Genomic DNA, 25832 nt, shown 5'->3' on the forward strand with positions numbered 1-25832 from the left:
TTGACTGTCCAGTTGAAATGACCCAAAAAGTGCAAGGCATTCATTCTAAAAGCATGGCTTGCAAACAGATGTATTGAACCGATGTAGTACCAGATACCATGTTTTAAAATGAAAATACATGTTGCTTTACTGTTTCTTCTGAGACCTATACAATGAGTTGATGTACATGGCAAAGGAATTTTATGGAACTGTTCTGTTAACTACAATTTCTTTAATACAGTTATGAAATTTTGATGGAATGAATCCAAGCAGTCTGGTGTGTGTCGTGTACTGTCTAGGTGACGAAGCGAGATGAGGATTCCTCGCTGATGCAGCTTAAGGAGGAGTTCCGCACGTACGAAGCTCTCCGGCGGGAACACGACTCTCAGATCGTCCAGATTGCCATGGAGGGGGGGCTGCGCATCGCACCTGACCAGTGGTCCTCACTGCTGTATGGGGACCAGTCCCACAAATCACACATGCAGTCTATCATCGACAAGGTAAGGGGTACCCAGCAGGGGGAAAGCCACCACATACCACTCAATAGATACCAAAATGGGTATAGAGCTTAAACAAGTGATGACAAACTAGTGATGTCCTCCCATCGATTTTGAATTCACTAGTTACTTGAAGAAAATCTGAAATGAACTGTGCCTAGCTTTACTGATTAATTAGTCTAAAAAATCTCAAGATCACTTTGTTCTTTTGTAGTGGTGTACTAAACTTAGTTCTCTGAAATTCTAGTATGAGGTATATTTTAAGATTTTCTTTTTAATGTCTAAGGTCAAGTAAAATTTGAACACAGTTATAAGTACAGTCGTCGCCACCTAATCGGGATACTGATAATCATATTTCTGTATAATGGGATACAACTCTGGGAGACGGTTCTTCCCAGTACTGTTTATGTAGTTTAATTGGGACCTCACTTTGTTTATGGGATACGTTATTTTAAAATGATGAACGGAGATGGCTTTTCATAGTGCAGTGAGTACATGATTACTCTGTGACTTGCGTAAACCATGTTGAACTCTGGAAGGAGGAGGGAGTCTCCGGTGGTTTCTCAGGTTAATGTTGCAAAGAACGTTGGTGAGTCAACATTGCAGGTGGCTTGCCTCGTGATAAGGTGTGGTTTCAATCTTTTTCATTTCAAGTAGAAAAAAACATTGAGTTATTTTAACTGATGTATTTAACATTTAGTCACAATGTGATGTAATTTCATTCTTTTTCTTTTCATTAAGAAACAAAAAAGTGTGACTAAGGTCATCTCAAATGCCTCTCCTTTAATTGTGACAGCCGCTTATTCAAGACATTTTTCCTTGTCCTGAGGCATCCCGATAAAGCAGCGCCGATCTGTATTTCAATTGATTATTTTATCTTTGAAAAAAATGTATTGAACTTTACAATTTAATGTAAAAAGTTAATTAAAATGTAAAGAGTATATTTTAATTTAATATAACTTTTTGATATATGTATATATCGGTGCTATGTAACAGACAAACGAACAAATCTTCAAAAGTAAAAAATGACTTATTTAAAAGTTAAATATAAATAGAGCATAATATTAGAACTGGCATTCAAAATATATTCAGTTATCCATATCACATCAAAGAGTCTGTGAGATTCACCAAGTGTGAACAACTGTCTTTGAAGCTGTGGGTCTCTAACCAAATTGTTTTGTTTGAATGGCGGTTTCACCATAGATAGGAATATGCATTTGAAGCCCCTTTTATCACAGTCTAAATTGAAAAATTTTAGTTAAACTTACATAAATTGTAATAGACATTTATTTAAATATATTATAATTTGTAATTTCCTCCACACTAGTGTTAGGAAAAAGTCAGGTTTTTCATGAGGTGAATTTATTGAAAATTCAGCCAAATAGTCTTTCACTTTAATTAGCTGGAAATGTACAATACACCCCTACTACAGTATCTCCTCGATTTTATAAAATTAAACGGTATGTAAAACCAGGTTGCTGGGATTTTTATTGTCATTACTTTATGTATTATTAACTTTCAGGCCACATCATGGTTAGCAAACTTTGATGTATAGCTGTTTACTTTAGCGGAAATCCTTCTGGTTAAGTTGCAGACGCCGGCCTCATTTGCCCAGAGTGTTCAGGAACTGACCATTGCACTCCAGCGGACGGGAGACCCTGCCAACCTGAACCGCCTGCGACCCCACCTTGAGCTGCTGGCTAACATCGACCCTAGCCCAGGTAATGCACTGCTCCAGCTTTTGCTGTTTCAATCTCATGTCATACAAATAGAGTTAAGACAAAACACAGAAGGGGTACCTGAGTGGCTCCCCTGGTAATGGCACACTCACATGGTGTCCAGGGTCGTACAGTCAGGAGAGCACAGATTCCTGGCTGTGTAAAGTTGATAGAAATTGCTGGGCGGTTTCTCATTGCACTACAGCGCACCCTGGTGGCCTGGCATAGGGTGACCTCAATCTGTCTCCTGTAGGGCTGGTCTTTGTCCTCCAGAGGCCAGTAGCTCACTGACACCCGCTCTCGAGTGCCAGGGTATATTGTGTCAGTTGGCTGAGGTGTTTTGGGGAATTGCTGTGGTGAGGGAATTTGACAATCTATAAAGGGGGGGAAAAATCAGGGGGTACAATATGGTAATGTAAATATTTACAGCAATGAATGATGTCCTAAATATGTGTTAACCAGATTGTGGCAGGTGGTTCACTGAACTAATGTGCAATCAGGAGGCAGGTTCAAAATGTAGTGCAACTTGGATAGGTTCCAGTGCCAGCTATAATACCATTTGTATTATATAGTCACGTAAGTTTTGCTTAGCAAGACCTAGTGTTGCTAGGGATTGGAAAATTGTGTTGGTTTAGACATTTTGTTGGATTACAGAAAAAGGACAACTATTTGAACCCTTTAAAAAAACAAGTACCGTACCTACTGTATAGTAAACTCTGCAATGCCTCAATAAAATGTGTACCTGTTATTAGCACGAGACTATTTAAACTATTCCCATAGAAAGACGTTCACTTGTTCATACCTGCATGCAGGATTCAGGCACTTTCAGCTGGCGTTCTGGTTTTCTCTGTGTTGCTCTTATTTTCGGAAGGTATGAAATGGTTTGCCTTGCGTTTTTGAATTGGTTATTTTGCTCTTTTTGTATGTTGGTTTTGGTAAACATGCAGCTTTTTTGATAAGCCCAATTTTTTTCTATCGAGGCTTGTTGTGTGGATGTTAGAAATGTTATTTGCTGTTGAATAACTGCACAGTTTAGAATGGAGGTGGTGGGACATGTTCGTGTATGTGCAACGTCTTGCATTGGTGCTGGACAGCAGCCAGATTTACATTGCTTTTGGACAGAGAAGATGTCAAAATAATGCCGAATTCCAGAATAGACAGGTTCCAGAGTGTATCACACCATCCATTTCCATAGGTATTTGGCTGAGACCCAAAATGATGCTGGATTATACAGAATGTCAGTTTGTAGATGGGCTGAATTAGACAGCCCTGGTTTACTTTATGCCATGTCAATCTGGAATCTTTTGCTTTGGATCAGTTTACATTGGTTGGAGTCATGGACTCGCATTCAAAGCTGTGTTCAAGCATTGCTTTTTAAATTCATTCTGTTTTGATATAAAGTATATTAAATCGCATGTCTTTTCTGTGTTTAGATGCACCTCCCCCTACATGGGAGCAGCTGGAGAAGGGGCTGGTTGCTGTGAAGACCGTGGTCCACGGACTGGTGGATTTCATTCAGAACCACAGCAAGAAAGGCACTGACCAGCAGCAGGTAACAGGAGTTCACTTTCCATGTGAATAGCTTATTCTAGTAGAATGGAAACAGTATGTGGAAGTACTTGATAAGAGAAGTGTTTGCATTTGGAGAGCTTCTTGGTCTGACCTTGAAAATGCTTATACTACATATGCTTTCAGTAATATGTTTATGTATCAGCCATAAGTATGCAACACTCAATAGTGCTAGAAATACTTTAAAAAAACTTGTTAATGTTTTTCATCACATTTATTTAGAAAAGTTGAAAGATTTGTCGTTTAACTGTTACATTTCTTTGCTAAGCGTTTCAATTTCGGTACTGTAAGCTGAGGTAGCATGTACTTGTAGCAATGTCTCTCCTGCCTATTTGGCTAACTGATAATTTAAAACAATTACCTCTGCATTTCCAAGTTGAAAAAAGACATGAACCCATAAGCTTTCCCTGACTCTTGTACCTAGCTGGCATCATTATTCCAATATTCCATGGGTTTCCTTCGTCCGTTCTATTTTATGCTCTTCTGCCTTAAAGTGACGAATGCCTTTGCTTTCACTTCCAGCCTCCTCAGCACAGCAAGTACAAAACATACATGTGTCGGGATATGAAGCAGAAAGGGGGGTGCCCTCGGGGGGCCAGCTGTACCTTTGCACATTCTCAGGAAGAACTAGAAAAGTAAGAGCCTTTTATTTCTATACATTTTGAGCAGTGATTTTATTATAACCAGACCGTGCCAGGGCCCTTTTTGTCCTGGATCCCCGATGGTGGTTTGTAGTTCAGATTTTTATATCATGAGGGAATCGGGTTGCAAAAATCTAGAGCTATGAAAATAAAATCTTGGTGTACAACAATTTCTGAATTCATTCTGGATATACAAAAATAAAAATAAAAATTAATATTTTCAGATTGGCCTGTAACAAAAACATTCACTTTTAAAAGTAGTTTCAGGTTTATATTTGTATTTATGATTATTCTGTTAAGGTGCTTTCATCTAAGTTCAGGAGTTGCTGTTCAGTTCCCGTTGCTAGCCATAGATACATGTAGGCTAGATTAGCATTCATGTCTTTATAGAAGTGGGAGACAGTCTCACTTTGGCTGATCTAGCCTACTTTACATATATCTATGGCAGTAATCGAAGAGCAGCTCCTAAACTCAGATAACACTAGTATACTTTTGTAAAACACAGTATGTAAATAATTGCCGTACTGAGAATGATTGCAAACATTCTAAAAATAAAGGGGACATTAACAATGTAATTTGAAAAAAAACTCTTCCGTTTTAGGATCCACTCCACCTTTGTTCTCTTCTGTCGCTTAATCTGTCTGCCATATGCCCCCATTTGTAGGGCTCCCCTTGCTGTTTTGCTGTCACTGTTGCTGGTAGCCTGCTGTCCGCTTGCATTCTTTGCTCCATTTTCAACGATTGTGTTCCCAGTGTTTGTGTTTGTTTTTGTGCTCAATGTGCATATTGGATGTGGGGCTTCTGTACAACCCACATTGTGTAATACTATGTTTTAAACATGGTCTTGCAGACATTAGTGCTTTGACTTTAGAGCTTAAAAAGTTCAAGCAAAATGTTCCACTCCACCCTGAATTTATCTTCACCGTTTTTTCTTTAATTTGTAACATTACACATCCTTTTGTGCCTTGCTAATATGTATGTGTGCACACAATGGCAGATTTGTAAACCTGACTACAAGTACTTGGGCTTAACTGGTTGAACAAAGGAAGAATTATACATTCCCCACTTGCACATTTCCAGAACCGCTCAGTCATTGCGTTTGCATCCACTTTTTTCCGTTGTAATCAAGTGACAGTAGCAGAGAAGGTTCAATTTTGGCACCATACAGATCATTGATAAAATAGTTTCCCACATGTCAGGATAGGAAGCAATAATATTAAATATAAAAAATATAAAGTAGCAACATAACTAGGAGGTCACATTTTAAATAATAAATTGTACTTTAATCACAACCACACACACACACAAGTAGAATTATCTATCTGTCCTTTTATTTATTTCCTAAAGCAAGACGTGTTTTTAAAAAAAAAAAAAAAAAGGGAAGTGTACTAATGCAAGAGGAAGACTTAGTACAGAGGGAAGGAGACAGTTCACACAGTGTGGTGAGGGTATGGAATGGGCTTCCTACTCATGTTGAGGTAGAATCACTTGGGTCCTTTAAGCCCCAACTTGACAAAGTCCTGAGATCAATCCTCTGCTATGGTCTGGATTAGTTTAGGTGGGTGTCCCTTCCTTTGTATTTTTTAATGTTTTGTTTTAAACAAAATCGTTGTTGTCTATAATAAAGCTGATTCCAAAATGTAACCGACTTTGACATTTCAAAATCGAACACCCAGAGAAGAAAAGGAAATAGCACTCCACAGTTACTGTTCTCTAGTAGACTGACCCCTATAATAAAAAAAACAGAAACTAGCTTCAATAAGAAGATAAACACCCCTGTGTTGTGTTAGTGTCTTGCTGTACATGAATAAATTTCAGTATACAGTGCGCACACGCAAAGCAGTAGGTTAAAATGGCGTCTTGCTCCTGTAGGTACCGCAAGATGAACAAGCGCCTGGCAGCCCGAAGACCCCTGAGCCAGTCCCTCACGCAGCTCAATGAGGTGGGCTTGTCTGGTCTGCTGTCAGATGATGGGGGGCTGGAGGGTGCTGTGCTGAAACCCTCCTCCCTGACCAACGGGATCGTAGCAGCCGGCTCGGGGGGCCACATGCCGCAGCTCATCTCCCGTGGGACAGACTGCTCGTACGACACAGGGCTCAAACCAGGGAAAATGGAGCACCCAAGTATCAGCGCCCCCGGATCTCCCCCAGACTTGTAAGACACCATCCTGCTTCCTGCTTTATTTTCATCACTTACCGTGTGTTGGCATCTCCCTCTTTTACCATCTACCAAGGCCTTGTTTCCGTGTACCTTCCCCTAAAGGTTTCAAATGGCCCTGCACATTTGGTTCAGGTTTGTGAAAACACACAGACAGCAAGCGTGACAAAATTTGGTCCGTGGAGGCAATGTCCTTAGCAGGCTAATATTGAGCTTTTCTTGCATGTTCCTGTGTTTTATTTTCCCTGTCTCCCCTTCTTTCATTTTATTCATTGCCCCTTCAATACTTTCCTTTTCCATTCCATTTCCTTCAGTGTCTTCATATAACCACCTATCAAAAAGCGCCCCAGAGATCCCTTTCAAATGGTCTTTATGGTGAACTGTTATTTTATATGGAACTGAAGGAGGTGTTAGCTGTGTCTTTCACAAAAGCAAAATCTTAAATGTTTACATTAACTCTACATGTCAAACGGGTTAGTGGTCTTAATGTAACTGGAGTCCAAAGATGTGGTGCACTGAACAATAACTGAAATAACATAACTTTTTTTTTTAATCATCTGGATAATGTTTGGGCTTTACAGCAATTTAGTAATTATAAACGGAGGATACTGACTGAAAATTAGTTGAATATACATGGCTTGTGAATTATTGTATATTCCACATATTCCACTGATATTTCCACTGTTAATTTACTGTGTATTCTACATATTGAAGTACAATCAGCTTCCAGTAGATCAACAGTTTTAGTAATTATATATATATATATATATATATATATATATATATATATATATATATATATATATATATATATATATATATATATAATAATAAAAAAATCAAGGACTTTATTTAATTTCTGTCTCTCGCACTCTGACACAACATAAACATAAGAAAAAGTACAAACGAGAAGAGGCTTTTGCCTCGTCCAGTTCGTAACAGCCGATTGATCTCAGAACCTTGTCAAGTGGGGTCCCTTTCACACTGGTGATCCTACCTGGGTTCTGGCTACCCGCATCACAATCTTGCATAGTGTGAAACCAAGAACATGGGTTGAGCGAGACATTGCTGGCTGTTGGTAAGCAGAAGTAGTAATAAACAGCCACGCGTGAGGGAAGATTTCATTTCCGCAAGAAACATTTATGTTTATTCTGTTTAGCTATTTTTTTGTTGAATTGAGACACATGAGCCAGATTGCAACAGGAATGAAGAAACATTTGCACTAATCAACATTTGGTCCATAAATTTAATCCAAAGAAGCTTTGATGGAAGCATCTGTAACAAGCTGCTTCCGGGGCATTGCGTAACACTGTGTAACAAAATTATTATTTTTTTTTTTGTTCCTGGGTAGTAAGTGTTATTTCCTAATTGCTTATGCCTCAAAAGTATAGAACATGGCTATTATTCCCCACAAACTTTGCTTTTGTGACCAGGACAGTGATATTTCAAAATATCACTATTTCCAATGGGAAAATGGGCAAATGTGTGTCTTTTCGTTCACATAGTCAGAAAAAAACAACATATGAATCCAAATTAACATGTATTTATACTAAAGTAATACAAAGATGACTACAAAAGATTTAGAAGTAAGTAGTTTTTCGAGATTTACAATTATACTGTAAATACAGTATAATTGTAAATCTCTACAAGAGATTACAAGACACAGGAACAACATATGAATCCAAATTAACATGTATTTATACTAAAGTAATACAAAGATGACTACAAAAGATTTAGAAGTGAGTAGTTTTTCGAGATTTACAATTATACTGTAAATACAGTATAAATACAGTATAATTGTAAATCTCGAAAAACTACTCACTTCTAAATCTTTGTATTACTTTAGTATAAATACATGTTAATTTGGATTCATATGTTGTTTTTTTCTGACTTTATGTGAACGAAAAGACATACATTTGCCTATTTTCCCATTGGAAATAGTGATATTTTGAAATATCACTGTCCTGGTAATAAAAGCAAAGTCTGTGGGGAATAATAGCCATTTTCTATACTTTTGAGGCATAAGCAATTAGGAAATAACACTTACTACCCAGGAACAAAAATTGTGTTACATAGTGTAATTGCTTGTCACCCAGGTCAACCCTGCTTCTTCAAAAAGTAGTGAGAAATTGTGTAGCTGACCCACACGACACCGGGTCACCATCTGAATAGGGTCTGACCTTGGTAGAGCACGTCAGTGTGAAAGGGGCTTATGCAGCCCATTCCATACCCTCACCCCTCTGCTAGTATTTAATTGTGGAGATGTTTTTTGGCACAGTCACCCCAGCTTATCCTACATTTTTTTGGTTTTCTCTTTCCAGAGACCTTAGGGTGGTTGTAAAATGTGTAAGAGCAAATGACTACATACATAATGACTACATACAGATGTATTCTTTTTAAAGTTCCTGGCATATTTCTGTTGTCTTGCAGGCTTGATTCTGTCTCTAAGGGCTCTGTGCCATCGATGCCCATCAATGCTCACCCCAGAGTGCCCACAGAACACCCCTCAATGTCCAAGCAGCTCCAGATGGTGCCCAGGGGATCCCAGATGTACACACAGCAACCGAGTGATATGTACTACCAGGATCCGAGGCCACCTGCTTCTGCAGCCCCGTATGAGCACCCTCCGTACCCAGCAGGTGAGAGCAAACAAAACAAGAGGGTTACAAAGATGTTCAGTCTTACTCTGCTCTTGATGTCTACCCCCATTGCTCTTCCGTCATTTCCAGCCACATGTAGAACAACAGTTATTGCCGTGAGCGTTTTTTTAAGACGTAGATAGAGATGTTCAGATAAGCAGTTGTTCACATGTCGCTAGGCCAGAAGTACTAAGCTTTTAACAGCACGTAATTTTAGTGCTGGGACAAACACAGCACTTTTATGTTCAGATATTCGCTTATAATAAAGGATGCCAAATATCAGTTCAAGTTAAACGTTTTTCTTGTTTGTTCCTGAAATAAATAGTACATAAAGTTGACAACACATTTCTTTTTTTTCATTCCTTGCCTTTGCCATTTCTCCACAGTAAACAGTGACCATACACATTTTCATAAAGTAATAACATGAGGTTTACTTACGCCTTTTTGTAGCTGAACAAGCAAACAAACTGAAATTTAACTTCAAATAAAACGTGGAAATTCCACATAACAAAGTCACAACAAAAATATATTATGTATAATCTGTATAAAAATCACTACACGACATTTCTTGCAAGTTGGGCACTGTTTAAACGAGGCAATTCAGAATGACGTCCATGACGTCCATTTTTTGTCCCATGAGATTTTGACTTTCTCCAAAGCAGCACAACACGTAACACTGTGTGCACACGCATATTCTGGTTTGTTTACTTTTTGCTGTCCCTAAAACTTTTAAATAGAGACTCAAGAGCTGCTGTTTTTATTTTATATATATATATGAATCTCACATCACACAGAGCTCTTTTTCATTTGTCATTTTTTCTGGTGTGGCGGTAAGTAAGTGCAAGGTATTTTTGTCATTTCTAGCAAATACGAACGTCTGATTTTTGTATCCGAATACATGTCAAAAAATAACACTGTGTAACACAATTTTTGTCCCTGGGTAGTAAGTGTTATTTCCTAATTGCTTATGCCTCTAAAGTATAGAAAATGGCTATTATTCCCCACAGACTTTGCTTTTGTGACCAGGACAGTGATATTTCAAAATATCACTATTTCCAATGGGAAAACGGGCAAATGTGTGTCTTTTCGTTCACATAAAGTCAGAAAATACAGTATAATCGTAAATCTCGAAAAACTACTCACTTCTAAATCTTTTGTAGTCATTTTTGTATTACTTTAGTATAAATCCATGTTAATTTGGATTAATACGTTGTTTTTTTTCTGACTTTATGTGAATGAAAAGACATTTGCCCATTTTCCCATTGGAAATAGTGATATTTTGACCAGGATATTTTGGATATTTTGAAATATCACTGTCCTGGTCACAAAAGCAAAGTTTGTGGGGAATAATAGCCATTTTCTATACTTTTGAGGCATAAGCAATTAGGAAATAACACTTACTACCCAGGAACAAAAAAAAATAAAAAAATTTGTTACACGGTGTAATCGTTTCGATATTTATACAAAAGTATTGTCACCCTACGCTTATAGCATAATTCAAGGTAGCTGATTAAAGACAAGCATTTAGTAACTATTTTAATAAAACAAAAAGCAAAATGTACAATTTCTAGTAAAAACAGACACTTTCATTGAAAGTATTTGTTCATGACAAAAGTATTGCCATCCCTGCTATAGTATTTCCTGCATCTTCCTTTTGCTTTTATTGTGGATTTCAGACATTGAATATAATTCTTAATCAGTATGTTGCATCTTGTTGGGGAAATCTGGGCCCATTCTGTCTTTAGATATTTCCTTTAGCTTGGATATGTAGTGCTTGGCTATGTTTTTTTTTCCGATCAGTCCAAACATTTCTATTAGGTTGAGCTCTGGTGATTACGAAGGCTATTCCAGAACTTTTTTATCTTGTTTTTCTTGAAGAATTCCATGGTTGACTTAGCTGTATGCTTTGGGTTGTTTTTGTGTTGTAAGATAAATGGTCTGCCAATCAGCTTGCGATCAGATGGTATCATTGTACTTTGTAGAATGTTTTGATACATGGCTGAATTCTGACTTTCTGTCAGTTTTCTGAATGTTCTTTACAAGTGGTTTTGCAGCAAGGTCTATTATGTTCATCTGTTTCTGTACAACTCTTTCATGCACATATATACACGATGCTTCTAAGTCTATAAGTCGTTGACAGTTTTTAGTTGCCCAGACAATTGTTCTCCCTGCTGTACCCATCATTTTCTTTGGACATTTTTCCATTTTTTTGAAGCATCGGTTTAATTTCTTCTGTGGTACTTGATTATTGCTTTGGTCATTTATTTTGGTCTTCCATATTTCTCTGATACCGTTCTGTAGCCATGCCCTTTGTTGTAGTTTGCTACAAGTGCTTTTCGTGAATCCAGCTCGTCTGCTGTGTTGCCAAAATGTTCATCAACAGGTATTGGAAGTAATCACCTCTTTTTCCAGCTATTTACTTTATAACGCAGCTTAGTATCTGTGAAATGGTTTTCAATAAATGAATATATGTATTTGTAGTTTAGTTCTATTCAAATTGTACAGACTTTGAATGTAAAGGTGTCAGTACTTTTGTCATGAACAAATACTTGAAATTGCGAAGTGCTTTTTTTTTAATTTATTTTTTTATAAAGATTGTTAAACTACCAGAAATTGTGTATTTTGGTCTTTCAAATATTTTATCCAAATATTTTAATAAATCAATTGCATCACAAGATTTATCAGTTTTGATAACTCAATTTAGTTAATATTGAAACATTACTCAATACTTGAAATGGTAATAGCATCAAAATCCATCAGTTGAATGCTGCTCCCTCATTGTTTTGCTATCTGACATGCACATCAAATATTGAAAACAGTGAATTAGTTAAGAAAATACAGGACTTTTAAAAATGAATGTGGCCTAACAGAGAATTAACTAAATTACTGGTGGTGAATTATGGTATTGTGCTGGTGTACTAGAAATTGTGATTTACAGTAGTACACAATGATTTAAACACTTGAAACATGTAACCCTATGCATTACTGTCCTGTATCCTATATTGTGTACATTATATATAGAACATTTGAATACTGTACAGCAACACTTTTGTATCCTATACTTTTTGATAAGTGTGGTGGAAATCAATTGTGTGACTGGGACACGTGATGTTAACCAGAGTGCGATTACTGAAGTGATGTTATCATGTGCATGTCCCCATTGACTCCCATTATATGTTGTGATTAGAAGAGGGTGGTATTGAAGGTGATAATAGGTGCTGTACACAAAGGAAGATTCAAATAAAATAGCACAATGTTAGCAACCACAGTACTGTCCCCGCTTACACCTGTTGAGCAACACTTGACTGCTAGGAATTTGTATGACGCAGTAAATTTGTTTGTTTTAAGTTGTGACAACCGCACATTTGTATGTGTATTAGTAAAGGATGTGTGGGGGTGGTGGACCCAAACGTAGCAGTTTCAGCTTTGCAGGAACCTTGTGCTGGTTTTGTTTACTTCCACTGAAGCAAAGTACATTCCTATCAGTATTCCATTATGTAAAATGTTCATATTTCAGGGTGACCACAGTTTTATGGAAATACCTTTAGTAGCAAATAACATATTGGATTAGATGTGTTCAGTAAAGCAAGGAATGGCTGTAGTATTTGAATATACATTTGAATATTAGAACAAACACTGCTTCAAATGTATTCAGTAAAACCAAATTTATAAATGACTGAAAATGATGTAAAGGAAACCAGGGGATAAATGATGTGTTTAATAGCACGCAATCTTCTGTGCAGGATCATGTAAAAGGTCATTTGATGGGGTACTGGGTTTATTTTACTCCTGAGACGTTTTTCACTGTATTGTGGTTCAGTTATACTAAAGGCTGTTCTCCAGCTAAATGTAGTATTCAAATATTGGTATTTTTTAAAAGGTATTTTAACATGAAAATCCTATGTTTATCCCAGCACTTCATGACAGTGCAAGCGAAGAACTACCACCCAATTACCAAATATTCTGAGGATAGTTAAAATAGCCTTAACTCCAGGTCTATCAAAATAATGTATTAGCACTGACTGAAATTGATTATAGCTAAATAATCCCATACATCTTACCTGTTGTGCTCTTCCAATCAGCTAGGTCTCTGTTTTGAAAGAAACACATGCTATAGTAAACATTTATTTTTATTTTAAAGCATTATATATGACAGTACACTTTGTTTGCAAGCCATGGTTTCAGTTTGTGTTACACGTGCTTGGTCAGTTCATCTGAAGGGTGAAATTGACCCACCCTTTCAGTGGTTTCTTACTTGTCATTACCCAGCCAGCTTCTTGTCCTATTAGTTAACCAGCTTTCAGCCAGTAACATGACCCAAAACAGTGCTGAGGTGAAATTACCCAGGCAGTGGAAGTATAACAAAAAAAAACATAGAAAGTAGACTTCCTACAACCTAAAGAAGTACTATATACCATGTTTTTAAACAGTAAATACACATTATGGAATTGCCTTTATATGCAACTCATCCAGAATGTTTCCTTGTTCTGCAGGTGTACCCTACCCCTACCCGTCTTCACAGTATGTCCAACCTCGCTACGCCAGGACGGCACCCAGCGAGCCGGGCATGCAGTACCCAGATCACTACCCCTACATGCAAGACAGGCAGTACCCGGGCCCACCCGTGCAGTACCCCCCCATGGCACAGCCGGTGTACCCTGCCCACTGCGACGTGCGCCGCCCCTACGGCCCCCCACAGTCCTTCCAGCGTGAGGAGATGGTGAGAATGAGCCCAGGGCCTGTGGAGGTTCCGCCACCAGCAAGTGGGTCACCATACCTCTCCGAGAGCAGAGAGCGCTATCCCCCTGAGGGCTACCCACCAGAGGGCTACCCTGCTGGCCCACACCCCAGCCAGATGCGACCCTATCACAGGGTGAGTCTTTTGCTATTGCCACCTCCCACCAAAATGAGCTTAAAATGGTTCATATTTTATCCATTGGATATACATGTCCATTTTGATTTGATAGAACTGTTACGCAAAAGAAGTAAGATTTATTTTTTTATGGAAAGGGACTGAAAGAGTTGTCATAACGGTCATTATTTCGACTTCAGTATTATTCAATTGACTACCTTATGTAGGACATACCTGATTTAGGTTTTTCGATCACGCTTTATTTTAAGGGACGTTTTTTCTTTGTTTGTTAATAGTTAACAGGCAGCTAATAAACATGTTAATGTACATTTATTTTCTGTTAACTGTTAGTTAATAATATATAGTAGGCCAGCTAAAACTGCAAACACCAGGGCCCTGTGGATGATCAGTCATACACCAGGGCCCTATGGATGATCAATGCCCAGTCGATCATATGCTTGAAATCGACAAACCAAAAAAACAACCCTTAAAATAAAACATGACCAGATTCTCTTTATAAAATATTTGTCTAAAAGTAAATCTTCCTATTTTTAAATTGATAGTTTCCATAGGTAAACTTTCAGTAACCATTGTATTGAACAAAAATAATTCACAGAAGTTCTCAGATAAATTGAACAATGAGGGAACTCACTGAAAAGGAAAGTTCATACCAATTCTTTCTGTATTTACTTGTCCAGTTAGTAAAACGTAGCAGTTCCAAGCCATCGGATTCAGAGTGAAATGTTAATGCCCCCTGGTGGCCGTGTTTATTAATAGGAAGATGCAGTTTGTTCTCTGGGTTATATTTTAACTGCCTGTTTATTAGGAAGCAGGAAGCTGCTGAGGGGAGTTTTTCAGGTTTATGCAATACGGAACTTACTATTAACCCCTCAACTCCAGATGTAAAAATAAATGTGCATGCCAGGTACCAGAGTTTGAAATAATGAATTGCTATTTTTACCCCTAAAACATTAGAAAACAAAATATAAATCAATGTTTTAAACATTTCCATTAAGCCCCTGTGGGTCAGTAAAATATAAGTAAGACAAACACATTTGTAGTATGTGTTTTTTTATAAACTATATATATATACACACACACACACACACACATACACAGCTCTGGAAAAAATTAAGAGACCACTGCAAAATCATCAGTTTCTCTGGTTTTACTATTTATAGGTATGTGTTTGGGTAAAATGAACATTTTTGTTTTATTCTATAAACTACTGACAACATTTCTCCCAAATTCCAAATAAAAATATTGTCATTTAGAGCATTTATTTGCAGAAAATGACAACTGGTCAAAATAACAAAAAAGATGCAGTGTTATCAGACCTCGAATAACGCAAAGAAAAAAAGTCCATATTCATTTTTAAACCACACAATACTAATGTTTTAACTTAGGAAGAGTTCAGAAATCAATATTTGGTGGAATAACCTTGATTTTCAAGCACAGCTTTCATGCGTCTTGGCATGCTCTCCACCAGTCTTTCACATTGATGTTGGGTGACTTTGTGCCACTCCTGGAGCAAAAATTCAAGCAGCTCGGCTTTGTTTGATGGCTAGTGACCATCCATCTTCCTCTTGATCACATTCCAGAGGTTTTCAATGGGGTTCAGGTCTGGACATTGGGTTGGCCATGACAGGGTCTTGATCTGGTGGTCCTCTATCCACACCTTGATTGACCTGGCTGTGTGGCATGGAGCATTGTCCTGCCTCAGAGTTGGGGAACATTGTCAGAGCAGAACGAAGCAAGTTTTCTTCCAGGACAACCTTGTACTTGGCTTGATTCATGCCAAAGCTGCCCGATTCCAGCCTTGCTGAAACACCCCCAGATCATCACCGATCCTCCACCACATTTCACAGTGGGTGCGAGACACTGTGGCTTGTAGGCCTCTCCAGGTCTCCGTCTAACCATTAGATGACCAGGTGTTGGGAAAAGCTGAAAATTGGACTCATCGGGGGGTGCTTCAGGTAGGCTGGAATCGGGCAGATTTGTCTTTGTGAAGGGCGCATGAATCAAGCCAAGTACAAGGTTGTCCTGGAAGAAAACTTGCTTCCTTCTGCTCTGACAATGTTCCCCAACTCTGAGGATTGGTTTTTCCAGCAGGACAATGCTCCATGCCACACAGCCAGGTCAATCAAGGTGTGGATGGAGGACCACCAGATCAAGACCCTGTCATGGCCAGCCCAATCTCCAGACCTGAACCCCATTGAATACCTCTGGAATGTGATCAAGAGGAAGATGGGTGGTCACAAGCCATCAAGAAAAGCCGAGCTGCTTGAATTTTTGCTCCAGGAGTGGCATAAAGTCACCCAACATCAATGTGAAAGACTGGTGGAGAGCATGCCAAGACGCATGAAAGCTGTGCTTGAAAATCAAGGTTATTCCACCAAATATTGATTTCTGAACATTAGTATTGTGTGGTTTAAAAATGAATATGGACTTTTTTTCTTTGCATTATTCGAGGTCTGACACCACTGCATATTTTTTATTATTTTGACCAGTTGTCATTTTCTGCAAATAAATACTCTAAATGACAATATTTTTATTTGGAATTTGGGAGAAATGTTGTCAGTAGTTTATAGAATGAAACAAAAATGTTCATTTTACCCAAACACATACCTATAAATAGTAAAACCAGAGAAACTGATGATTTTGCAGTGGTCTCTTAATTTTATCCAGAGCTCTGTGTGTGTGTGTGTGTGTGTGTGTGTATATATAGTTTGCTGTAACATATATGTAATATAATATAAATATATTTTGCTGTAACTCTGGTGTAAAATCAAAGGATGGCTTCAGCTCCATGTCATCATCATCATCTTTTTAACAGAAGAAAACCTTCTTTCATAGTCACTGTTTTCAAACCCCCCCAATCTCACATCAAACTCATCTTTACTTCTGATTTGTCAACCAGTCTTATATGTTGATTCATTTTGTTTGCAAGCACGTTCTACCAATATAAAAGTAAACAAGTAATACTGCAAATACTATACCAACATGAAAGTAATACTATATGTACACATTGAGATCGCTGACGGTTTGCTGCTGATGCAAGGGATGTTTGCGTCAAATGCGATTTGGATACAAATGTCACCAGACAAACTCCCACCCCCCACCGACTACAAAACAAACATTCCACAGCACCAACACCTCCTGTTCAGCACGCAAAATGACAGACCTGCCTGAAAGAATAGACACAAACCTTGACCTGCGTTAATAACACTAATAACTAGTAGTGTTCCCTCTATCAAAAATAATGTGTGCAATTTACAGTATGAGAACAACAACTTAGAAGGTTATCTTTTTAAAGTCATTGTAGCTAACAAAATAATTCAGTAAACCTGCTGCACATTTATTAGTTACATGGGTCTGACACATGTAATAGCAAACCTGTATTTTAATTTTAAAATATGGTATCTGCTTCTGCGATAGAGTTCTCAGCTGTTATGCCTTATTCTCAGGATATGTTACATTTGAACTTTCTGGGTTATTATTGAAAGCATGTGATTGAAAAAAGCAAATGAAGAAAACAGCTGGTTGGTAAATAAGAGTTGCACAAACTGATTGTTCGAATCAAGCTCTCCACAAGTGAGGGTCATTGGTGTTGATTGGCCTAATTTACTATTCCTAGTAAGAGACAAGTGAAGAAATAGCTGCTTGGATTTGTGTGGATTGCTGTTCTACACATTAAGAAAAGCAGAAATTAACACACATCCAAGCAGTTTTTTCTTTATTTTATTTTGAATGGTAACCCAGCCTAATCAACAACAATGACCTTCACCTGATTGTCAGCACCTGATTTCTGTAGAACGCTCAATCCGAAATAATCTGTTTGTGCAGCATTTGTAAACAAAAGAAGCCATTGAACAGATTTCTGTAACTAGTGTACTACCTAACAGGTGTTTGTTTGAAAACTGCACACTTTGATACCTGATTAACAATTGGAAGTGCACAAGTAAGATTTACGGGATTATCTTGTTAGCTATAGTCTTTCAGGAATGAAGGTTTTTTTTTCTTTTATTTGGTTGTGTTCATCCATTAATGGGTACAAATTCCACCCTGCAGTGTGATAAATAGGCGCTATTGTGGGTCATTGTCACAAAGACGGCCGGAGTGGGTGGCATCAGACCAGAAGCAGGAAATAAACAGATAGGTGGAGTTTGGTTGAGCTGAGCGAACGCTGTCGCTCAGCATTTAATAAATAAACAGAACAGACAGAAAATAAATGGTTGGAATAAACAAACACAAACACAGGGACACGGCACATTCGCCAAAATAAACAGACATATAAACAAAACGGACTAACACTACACAAAACATGGTGAGTAGATATTTTAAACAATTGTCATGCTGGTCCCACCAGCACGCAATAGCAATTTGTAAATAATTTATCCTCCTCTCTCGCCCGTTCTCCACTCACTGAACACCCAACCGCGAGTATGTGAAAACGTGCATCTATATATACTGTTGTGCTGGGATTCAATTACCAATTAATTATTCACTTGAATCCCAGCACGTGAATTAATTATGTGCAACCTCGTGCTCACATTTTAACTACTTTAAATGTACGTGAAGTGATGTACAATCCCGTGCCTAAATACAAATATACATTTTAAACACCTGTGTTACAGACCCATTTATATCCCGTGTACCAGTGACTATACACCAACATTTAACAAACCACACGCACATAACAGATAATATACACAGGGGCGGGCACTTTGTCACAGTCATTTAAAGGTAATTTCTCTTTCTACACAAGCATAGAGCTCATGTATTAAAACAAGCCTGGCTGTCCTACTCATACAAGTGTGTTGTGCTTTTAGGAAAGCTACAGCAGGATGACTGCCCCACACCCCAGCCTGGACTACCTGCACCGCCGGCGTAAGGAGATCATGGCTCAGCTGGAGGAGAGGAAGGTGATCTCCCCCCCTCCCTTCGCCCCGTCCCCAACTCTGCCCCGTCCATTCCCACCGGATTTCCCACAAGAGGTACTGGAATAATTTTGCTGATTTTTATTCTGGGATATAGGTTGTGGTAATGAAAACTAACTGTAATGAAGTTGTAAATTAAGTACCGCTTAGGACAGGTAGGAGACCCTTTTTTACACAGTCAGATCAAATGGGTACATAGCCATGTTGATGATGCTGAATCATTGAATTCTTTACCTATTTTTATTTTAGGTCAATCAGCTGCAAGGAACAAAGTATTGATGGGCTGAATGGCTTCCTTTCATTTGTAGATTATCTTAACAGTGTAATTTGTTTCTGTTTAGATCTTTAACTATCTGTTGAAATAATGAATTCAGTTTTAGTGGTGGTTTGTGGCGAATACAGTATATTCTGATACCTACTCTCAGTATTTAATACAATATTTCATATTCGTTACTGAGTGTAAACTTGTTTTTCAGTATTTCGAGGACAACCTAAAAGCTGTTGGGAAGTACAAAGAAAACGAATACTCGCCTTGGTCATGTGACACCATTGGCTCCTACATCGGCACCAAGGATGTCAAACCCAAAGACGTCATGGCGTCGGGAGCCATGGAGATGATGGTGAGTGAAGTCCTCGCAAAGCACTTCGGGAAAATGTGACAAAGCCTCCTAATGCTTTCCTGTCTCTTTCATCCTCTGGGCTCAAGCAAGTGTCCAAGCACAGACGAGATTCACAGCCGAATGCTAGAAATATGAAGGACAAACAAAGTAACCTAAAGGAATTGTAAATTATTTGATGAACATGTGGTTTTTTTTGTTTTGTTTTTGTTTTTGTTTTTTTGTTTTTTTAAAGAAATTTAAGAAAAAAAGGTTATATTCTATAACATTCTGCTTCTTGGCTGTTTTGTATTAATGAATACAGACAGGACTGTAAATGTGTACAATTTGTATATCAAACTTGTAATTATGTGCTTTAGATCTTACAAATGTATGTATTTAATTCCGCACAAAACAATAAACAGACTGCTAACATGCTTAACATTCAACGTGGTGCACATTTTGTACACTTTTTAGTTTACCAAAGCAAAAGGCCTTCACGCTAGAGTTGTGCAAACTTTGTGCTTTTTCAGGGAGGAGGGATGCCCTCAAAACAAGGTTATCTGTGTTTACTTTTGTTGCTATTTGCGCACTTCTGCAGGAACAGTAAATTATTGACAAACTTTTATCTGGGTCTTTTAAAAAACGAAATTCTAGAGGCCTTTTACTGCTTGCCTAAATCTGAGAGTGGAACTCACAGTAAAGGGTGTAATCATATAGTGAAGTTCTGAAACACAGCACTATAGGTTTAAGGGTTTGTGGTATAATAATCAAAAAAGATGCTCCATAATTAGTTGTATTATTGCAGTTCTTTACAGTATAAGCATGTGTAGAAATTAATGTACTTTAAAAAAAAAAAAAAAAGAGAGAGATTAAAAGAAAACCCCTATTCTCAAACTCTGAACGTCAGAGAATAAAATCTGGGGCAGGGCACGTAGATCGTGTCTTTACTTATTTACTTGTATTTCTGGTCAACTGACTGCCATAGATGTACATTATTTGTGTAGAAAAAAAAGGTTTATTAAAGTAATATACCATGTTTTTTAGGTAAAAATAAAGTATCTGGAATTCAAGGAAAATGTTGACATTTCAGTTTTAACTTTAATTTTAAACTTTTCTGATGTACAAATTGATTAACAGTACTTGCATCTTTTTTATTGATGTCATTATTAGGTATTGTAGTTTTTTTTTTTTTTTTTTAATTATTGTATGTGGACCCATAATGCTCAATTCAGAATAAACTCAGTATACACTCAGAATATATACAATGAAACAAAGTAGGCAGTATACCTTATGTTTTTGGAAATTAACCACCATTTGTGGTTCATAAAAGAAACCTGTCCAACACAGAATGTATCTTTTAGAATTAAAATTTGATTTTTTTGTTGATGGTATTTATTCCATTACCCAGTTATCCTTCAAAACTCCCAGGAGTTCACCTTGGTGGAGAGGTTTATACGAAAGTGCTAAAATTCCCCTGGGCACATCTGTGTTAGTTTTAAGGAATTACTTTTTTACAAATGCCTTTACAAGCTTTTTGAGTTCAATTACATTTAGTTCACTCCATACTGTCCTTTAGACATTAGTTAACATTAATTAGTCATATGCTGACAGACAGTTATCACACCCTTGCATTGTCCTCAAGTCTTCATTTACATTAATTTGTGACTCAGGATTATTGTGGGGTTTTTGTGCAAAAATACAAAGCCATGTGAGACTAATTTAGCAGTTTTTTTCTTTTATTCAAACCAGTATTCTGTCACCAGCTCTATATTACAAAGCTACCAAAAAACTGAAGCAAGTTCTATATGTATTAGTGTGTATTAAACCACCTCCTTAGACCCTTGTGTAATTTTAATATTAGAAGTTTTACTATGTGATTCATAAGGGTAATGTGTAATGAAAATGTCACACACTACATAGCTCTACATGAAAACACATTTTTCTTAGATATGTTCTAAACTTGATTTATTGAAATATTTATGCTGTGTTCCATTTTCTTAACTAAATGATTTGACCTATATGATGTTGTTTGGAAGTACTGCCTTTTGTATATTCAAAAGTATTATCCAAGAAAAAAAGCAGATCACATTTTAAAGATGAAACCTATTAAGTGCAGCTTTGTTGACCTAAGTATTACATGAACAGTGTTTGATTAACAAAGTGTTACAGAATAGCAAGGACCAGATTCATATGTAGTTTGTGAATAATTATTATTTAGTCCAATAAAAGGTATCGCATCTCCATCTCTTTGTCTATATGTACTTGTTGAAATAATTATTTGTTTCTTAAACCTAACAGGCTGCAGCTCTCAGTTCCTATTAAATACAGTTTTTTTTTTTTTTTTTTTTCTTTTTTTAAACCAGTCTTCTGTTTCAGCCTTGACTGGCAGTTAAAACCAGTCTTCCTTGCTTTCGATTTAATAAAGGACCTTCTCAAGAAAAGTTATGTGGCATCGTGTGAGAACAAGGGACTCCAGGCTGTTTTTATCATCCCACACCTTTCACGTAATTACTATTTTTTCCCTTTTCTTTCTTTTGAAGAATGTAGACCGCAAAGGTTTGAGGAATCAGCCAATCGACATGCAGAGAAGGTCAGCTGAGGCCAAAGACGACGACCCTATAATTCCGTTTGGGTCCCTGCCCACAGTGTCCCGTTTCGGGGTGATCTCCCGCACCTCCAAAACTGGGTACCAGACCACCGGCCCAGTGCAGGCCATGGCTTCATCCCAAGGAGCTGCACCCAAACATAGCAGCGCTTCAGGTACTACCATGGGTCTGAGCCATTACTGCAGCAGAGACATAAAATGTATCTTTCTGTTCACCTTTTCATTATAGAAGTCCCCTGCAAAGGTGATCTAGTGGAGGCAGTCATACGTTAGTATCTCACACTTTACGTGTTCCCTGTATCTGGGGAACCACTTATCCAATTGTCACAAAACATTATTAACATTATTTAGCACAAGGTATTGAGAATATCAGATTCGGGATACGGGGTGAGGTCACTGTGTGTCTGGTCATCCCATCAGTCTTTCGCAATTAGATATTTGCCTAAATCTTGAATTGTGACTAAACATTCTTCTTTTTCTGTAATACTGTGACTGTTACGGTCATCAACTTTTTTCTATTGCATGAATAAATATTAACATGTTTGCCACTGAATACATTTCAAGCAGTGTTTGATGTAAAATCTGCCCCTGTGCACTATTTTTTTTTTCATTTTGTGGTTTTGCACTCTGAACTTAAATCTAATTTCAATTGTAACTTAACTAGATTCAAATTAGATTCTGTCTGTTTTACGTATGTTGCGTTACCTACAACACCAGATCTACAGTGGGAAGGGGAGACTGTACAGCTATATGAATGTGGTTTATTTTTTGTTCTGCAGCTGAATTCAGCCCTTGTACTACTCATGGAGGCTGGGGAGCAGTCCCTTACACCCACCACCAAAACATGACAACTCAGGGACGCTTCGGTGACAGGTAGGACTGTCTTTCTGATAACCACACTAAATCAATTTCATTAAAAATTTGGCTAAAACGGTTTTCTACTTGTGATTTAACCTGAAATTGTGACTGTTCAATATCTTGGGAGACACTTTAAAACGGTGCATGGGCATTTTTTTTATACAGTGCACAGAAAAAAAGCATGTGTTGAAAATGCAGCACATGTACAATTTCCTGTCAAATTGGACTAACCGTAAACTTGTTAATTATCGTGTCGTGAAATATGAGGCGCACTGTACTGGCACATGTATTGTCGTGGGGTTTGTATGGTACTTGGGTACCTTTCTCAGACAAGTCTGTTGAACCAGGGCGTTCTCAGTAGTGATACAATTGCATACGGTAATTATCTTTTCCATTTCATGGATAGGATGCCAATGCCCCCAGACAGGGAGCAGCTGAAAATGGAGCTCCAGCAACTTAACCAGCAGATCAACCAACAGACACACATCCGTGGAATGGAGGTACTCTAAACCGCATAACACTTCAAACCTAAATACAATGCGTCTCCCCTTTTAATAGGGTGGTCCCAGCTCTTCTATTGAAAGCATTGCTTGTTGCTTGAGAACTCTGCTGTTGCAGTACATGGGCTGTTAAAAATAAAACCAGAGCAGTTAATTGGTCCTGGCTATGTATGCCAAGACCAATAAACTGGATGATTCAGGGTGATTCATAATTTGCACAGTAGAGGCTGTTACAACTGAGGAACTGTAAGCATCCAGCTTCTTTTTAACTAAACAACCTTGTAGTTGGCAAAATGTAAGTCAGTGTGTCTGTCAGACATTTTTCCTTTGCGACATCGTCTAGGTAACCTCCAGTTTTTATGACGCTCTGACAAATTGTGAATCTCCCTGTAATTTTTGTCTGACTTGGTTTTAATGACACTGATACAAATTTTTCTGTTTGACTGAGCCATGTTTAATGTTGTAGTTTGATTAGTTTGCCCTGAAACCTGTCATGTGACCCCTAGTTTAATAGGATACCATAGAACATTTGCTAAAAATACAAATCATCATTTTAAATTGTATTACCGTGATAATCCAGTATTGGGTATGATCTGATTGGGGGTTGTGTTTTGCTGGAAACACAATTAATTGACATGTGTGCTTTTATTTTAAAGCCTGTTGTCTGTCTTTGACAGCAAAAAGAAGAGTTCATACAGTATTATACAATGGCAAGGTACCTTCTCCTATCCATTTGAATGGGCCATGTGATGTATAGCCATGCCAGAGTTTCTTAGTAGTTTTTAATTTCAAATGACCTAGCCATAGTCGTAATGTAACACTCCAGGGTCCGTGTCGTTGTGGGAAGACACTGAGGCGATATCCCACAACAACACACAGCCTGTTGTGCTGTGTTGCCTGGTCATCATGTGATACATTCACATGAACTATTTAGGCATCGTAGGAACAAATTTGGAAGAATCCTAATGTTACACATTTAAGCCAATAATGTAAAAAATGTATTGGTTGTAAGTTGTTTATATAATACGACAATCAGTAGATTATTCTTCGTATTCATGTTTCACAAATCGGAACTATTTATTAAGGTGTATAACATCAGCTGTGAATGCATTAAAAAAAAAAAAAAAAAAAAAAAAGCTGATATTTAAAGATGAGCCCTTTGCTTTAAGATCTTGGTCTTGTCTGTGTGTGCTGTAGCAGTTTTTGCGGAGAGGGGTGATGAGTTGTGTCTGTGCTTGGCCCCCTTGCCTTAGGCTGCTAGTAACACATTGCTGCTGCAAAGGGAGGTGAGTTCACTAGCCACCCAGCCTCCTCCCCAGAAGTGGGCAGCAGGGCCGATTTCCAGCGAGCAGCTGAGCATTGAACTGCATCAGGTGGAGCGTGAGATTGGCAAGCGAACCAGGGAAATAGCCATGGTGAGTGCATCAAGTGGTTTGCTAATGTACAAAACAACGAATGAACACCTGAAGAAGACCTAACAATGTGCTGTCCCGCTGAAAGGGGTCTGCATATTTGTTCTGAACATAAGAAAGTTTACAAACGAGAGGAGGCCATTCGGCCCATCTTGCTCGTTTTGGTTGTTAGTAGCTTATTGATCCCAGAATCTCATTAAGCAGCTTCTTGAAGGATCCCAGTGTGTCGGCTTCAACAACATTTACCTCCTATTTTCTGTTCTGAATACCTCTTTGTCTAATCTCAATTTCTGACCCCTGGTCCTTGTTTCTTTTTTCAGGTCGAAAAAGTCCCTTGGGTCAACCTTGTCAATACCTTTTAGAATTTTGAATGCTTGAATCAGGTCACCGCGTAGTTTTCTTTGTTCAAGACTGAATAGATTAAATTCTTTTAGCCTGTGTGCATATGACATGCCTTTTAAACGCAGAATAATTCTGGTTGCTCTTCTTTGTACTCTTTCTAGAGCAGCAATATCCTTTTTGTACACAATATTCCAATATTGTCTTACTAATGCATTGTAAAGTTTTAACATTACTTCCCTTGATTTAAATTTAACGCTTTTCACAATATATCCAAGCATCTTGTTGGCCTTTTTTTATAGCTTCCCCACATTGTCCAGATGAAGACATTTCTGAGTCAACATAAACTCCTAGGTCTTTTTCATTGATTCCTTCTTCAATTTCAGTATCTCCTATATGATATTTATAATGCACATTTTTATTTCCTGCATGCAGTGCCTTACACTTTTTGCTATTAAATGTCATTTGCCATGCGTCTGCCCAGTTCTGTCTTGTCTAGATCATTTTGAATGACCTTTGCTGCTGCA

The 25832-nt window shown here is 37.9% G+C and overlaps 1 protein-coding gene across 3 annotated transcripts in view; it reads left to right on the forward strand.

Moving 5' to 3' along the window:
* The window catches only part of LOC121330937 (roquin-1-like), a 70617-nt gene that overhangs the window by 33057 nt on the left and 11728 nt on the right, over nt 1-25832 (forward strand). The window contains exons 6-18 of one of the 3 annotated variants that reach the window (XM_041277928.1): nt 279-479; nt 2065-2197; nt 3628-3746; nt 4286-4398; nt 6277-6558; nt 8992-9200; nt 13694-14073; nt 18885-19049; nt 19469-19612; nt 22132-22351; nt 22976-23069; nt 23461-23554; nt 24808-24969. In XM_041277928.1, coding sequence (XP_041133862.1) covers nt 279-479; nt 2065-2197; nt 3628-3746; nt 4286-4398; nt 6277-6558; nt 8992-9200; nt 13694-14073; nt 18885-19049; nt 19469-19612; nt 22132-22351; nt 22976-23069; nt 23461-23554; nt 24808-24969 — 2316 coding nt within the window. The remainder of the gene's footprint in view (nt 1-278; nt 480-2064; nt 2198-3627; nt 3747-4285; nt 4399-6276; nt 6559-8991; nt 9201-13693; nt 14074-18884; nt 19050-19468; nt 19613-22131; nt 22352-22975; nt 23070-23460; nt 23555-24807; nt 24970-25832) is intronic. The other 2 variants (XM_041277929.1, XM_041277930.1) reach the window with 2 other exon arrangements.

Source organism: Polyodon spathula, chromosome 18, assembly GCF_017654505.1.
Source record: "Polyodon spathula isolate WHYD16114869_AA chromosome 18, ASM1765450v1, whole genome shotgun sequence".
NCBI classification, from domain to species: domain Eukaryota; kingdom Metazoa; phylum Chordata; class Actinopteri; order Acipenseriformes; family Polyodontidae; genus Polyodon; species Polyodon spathula.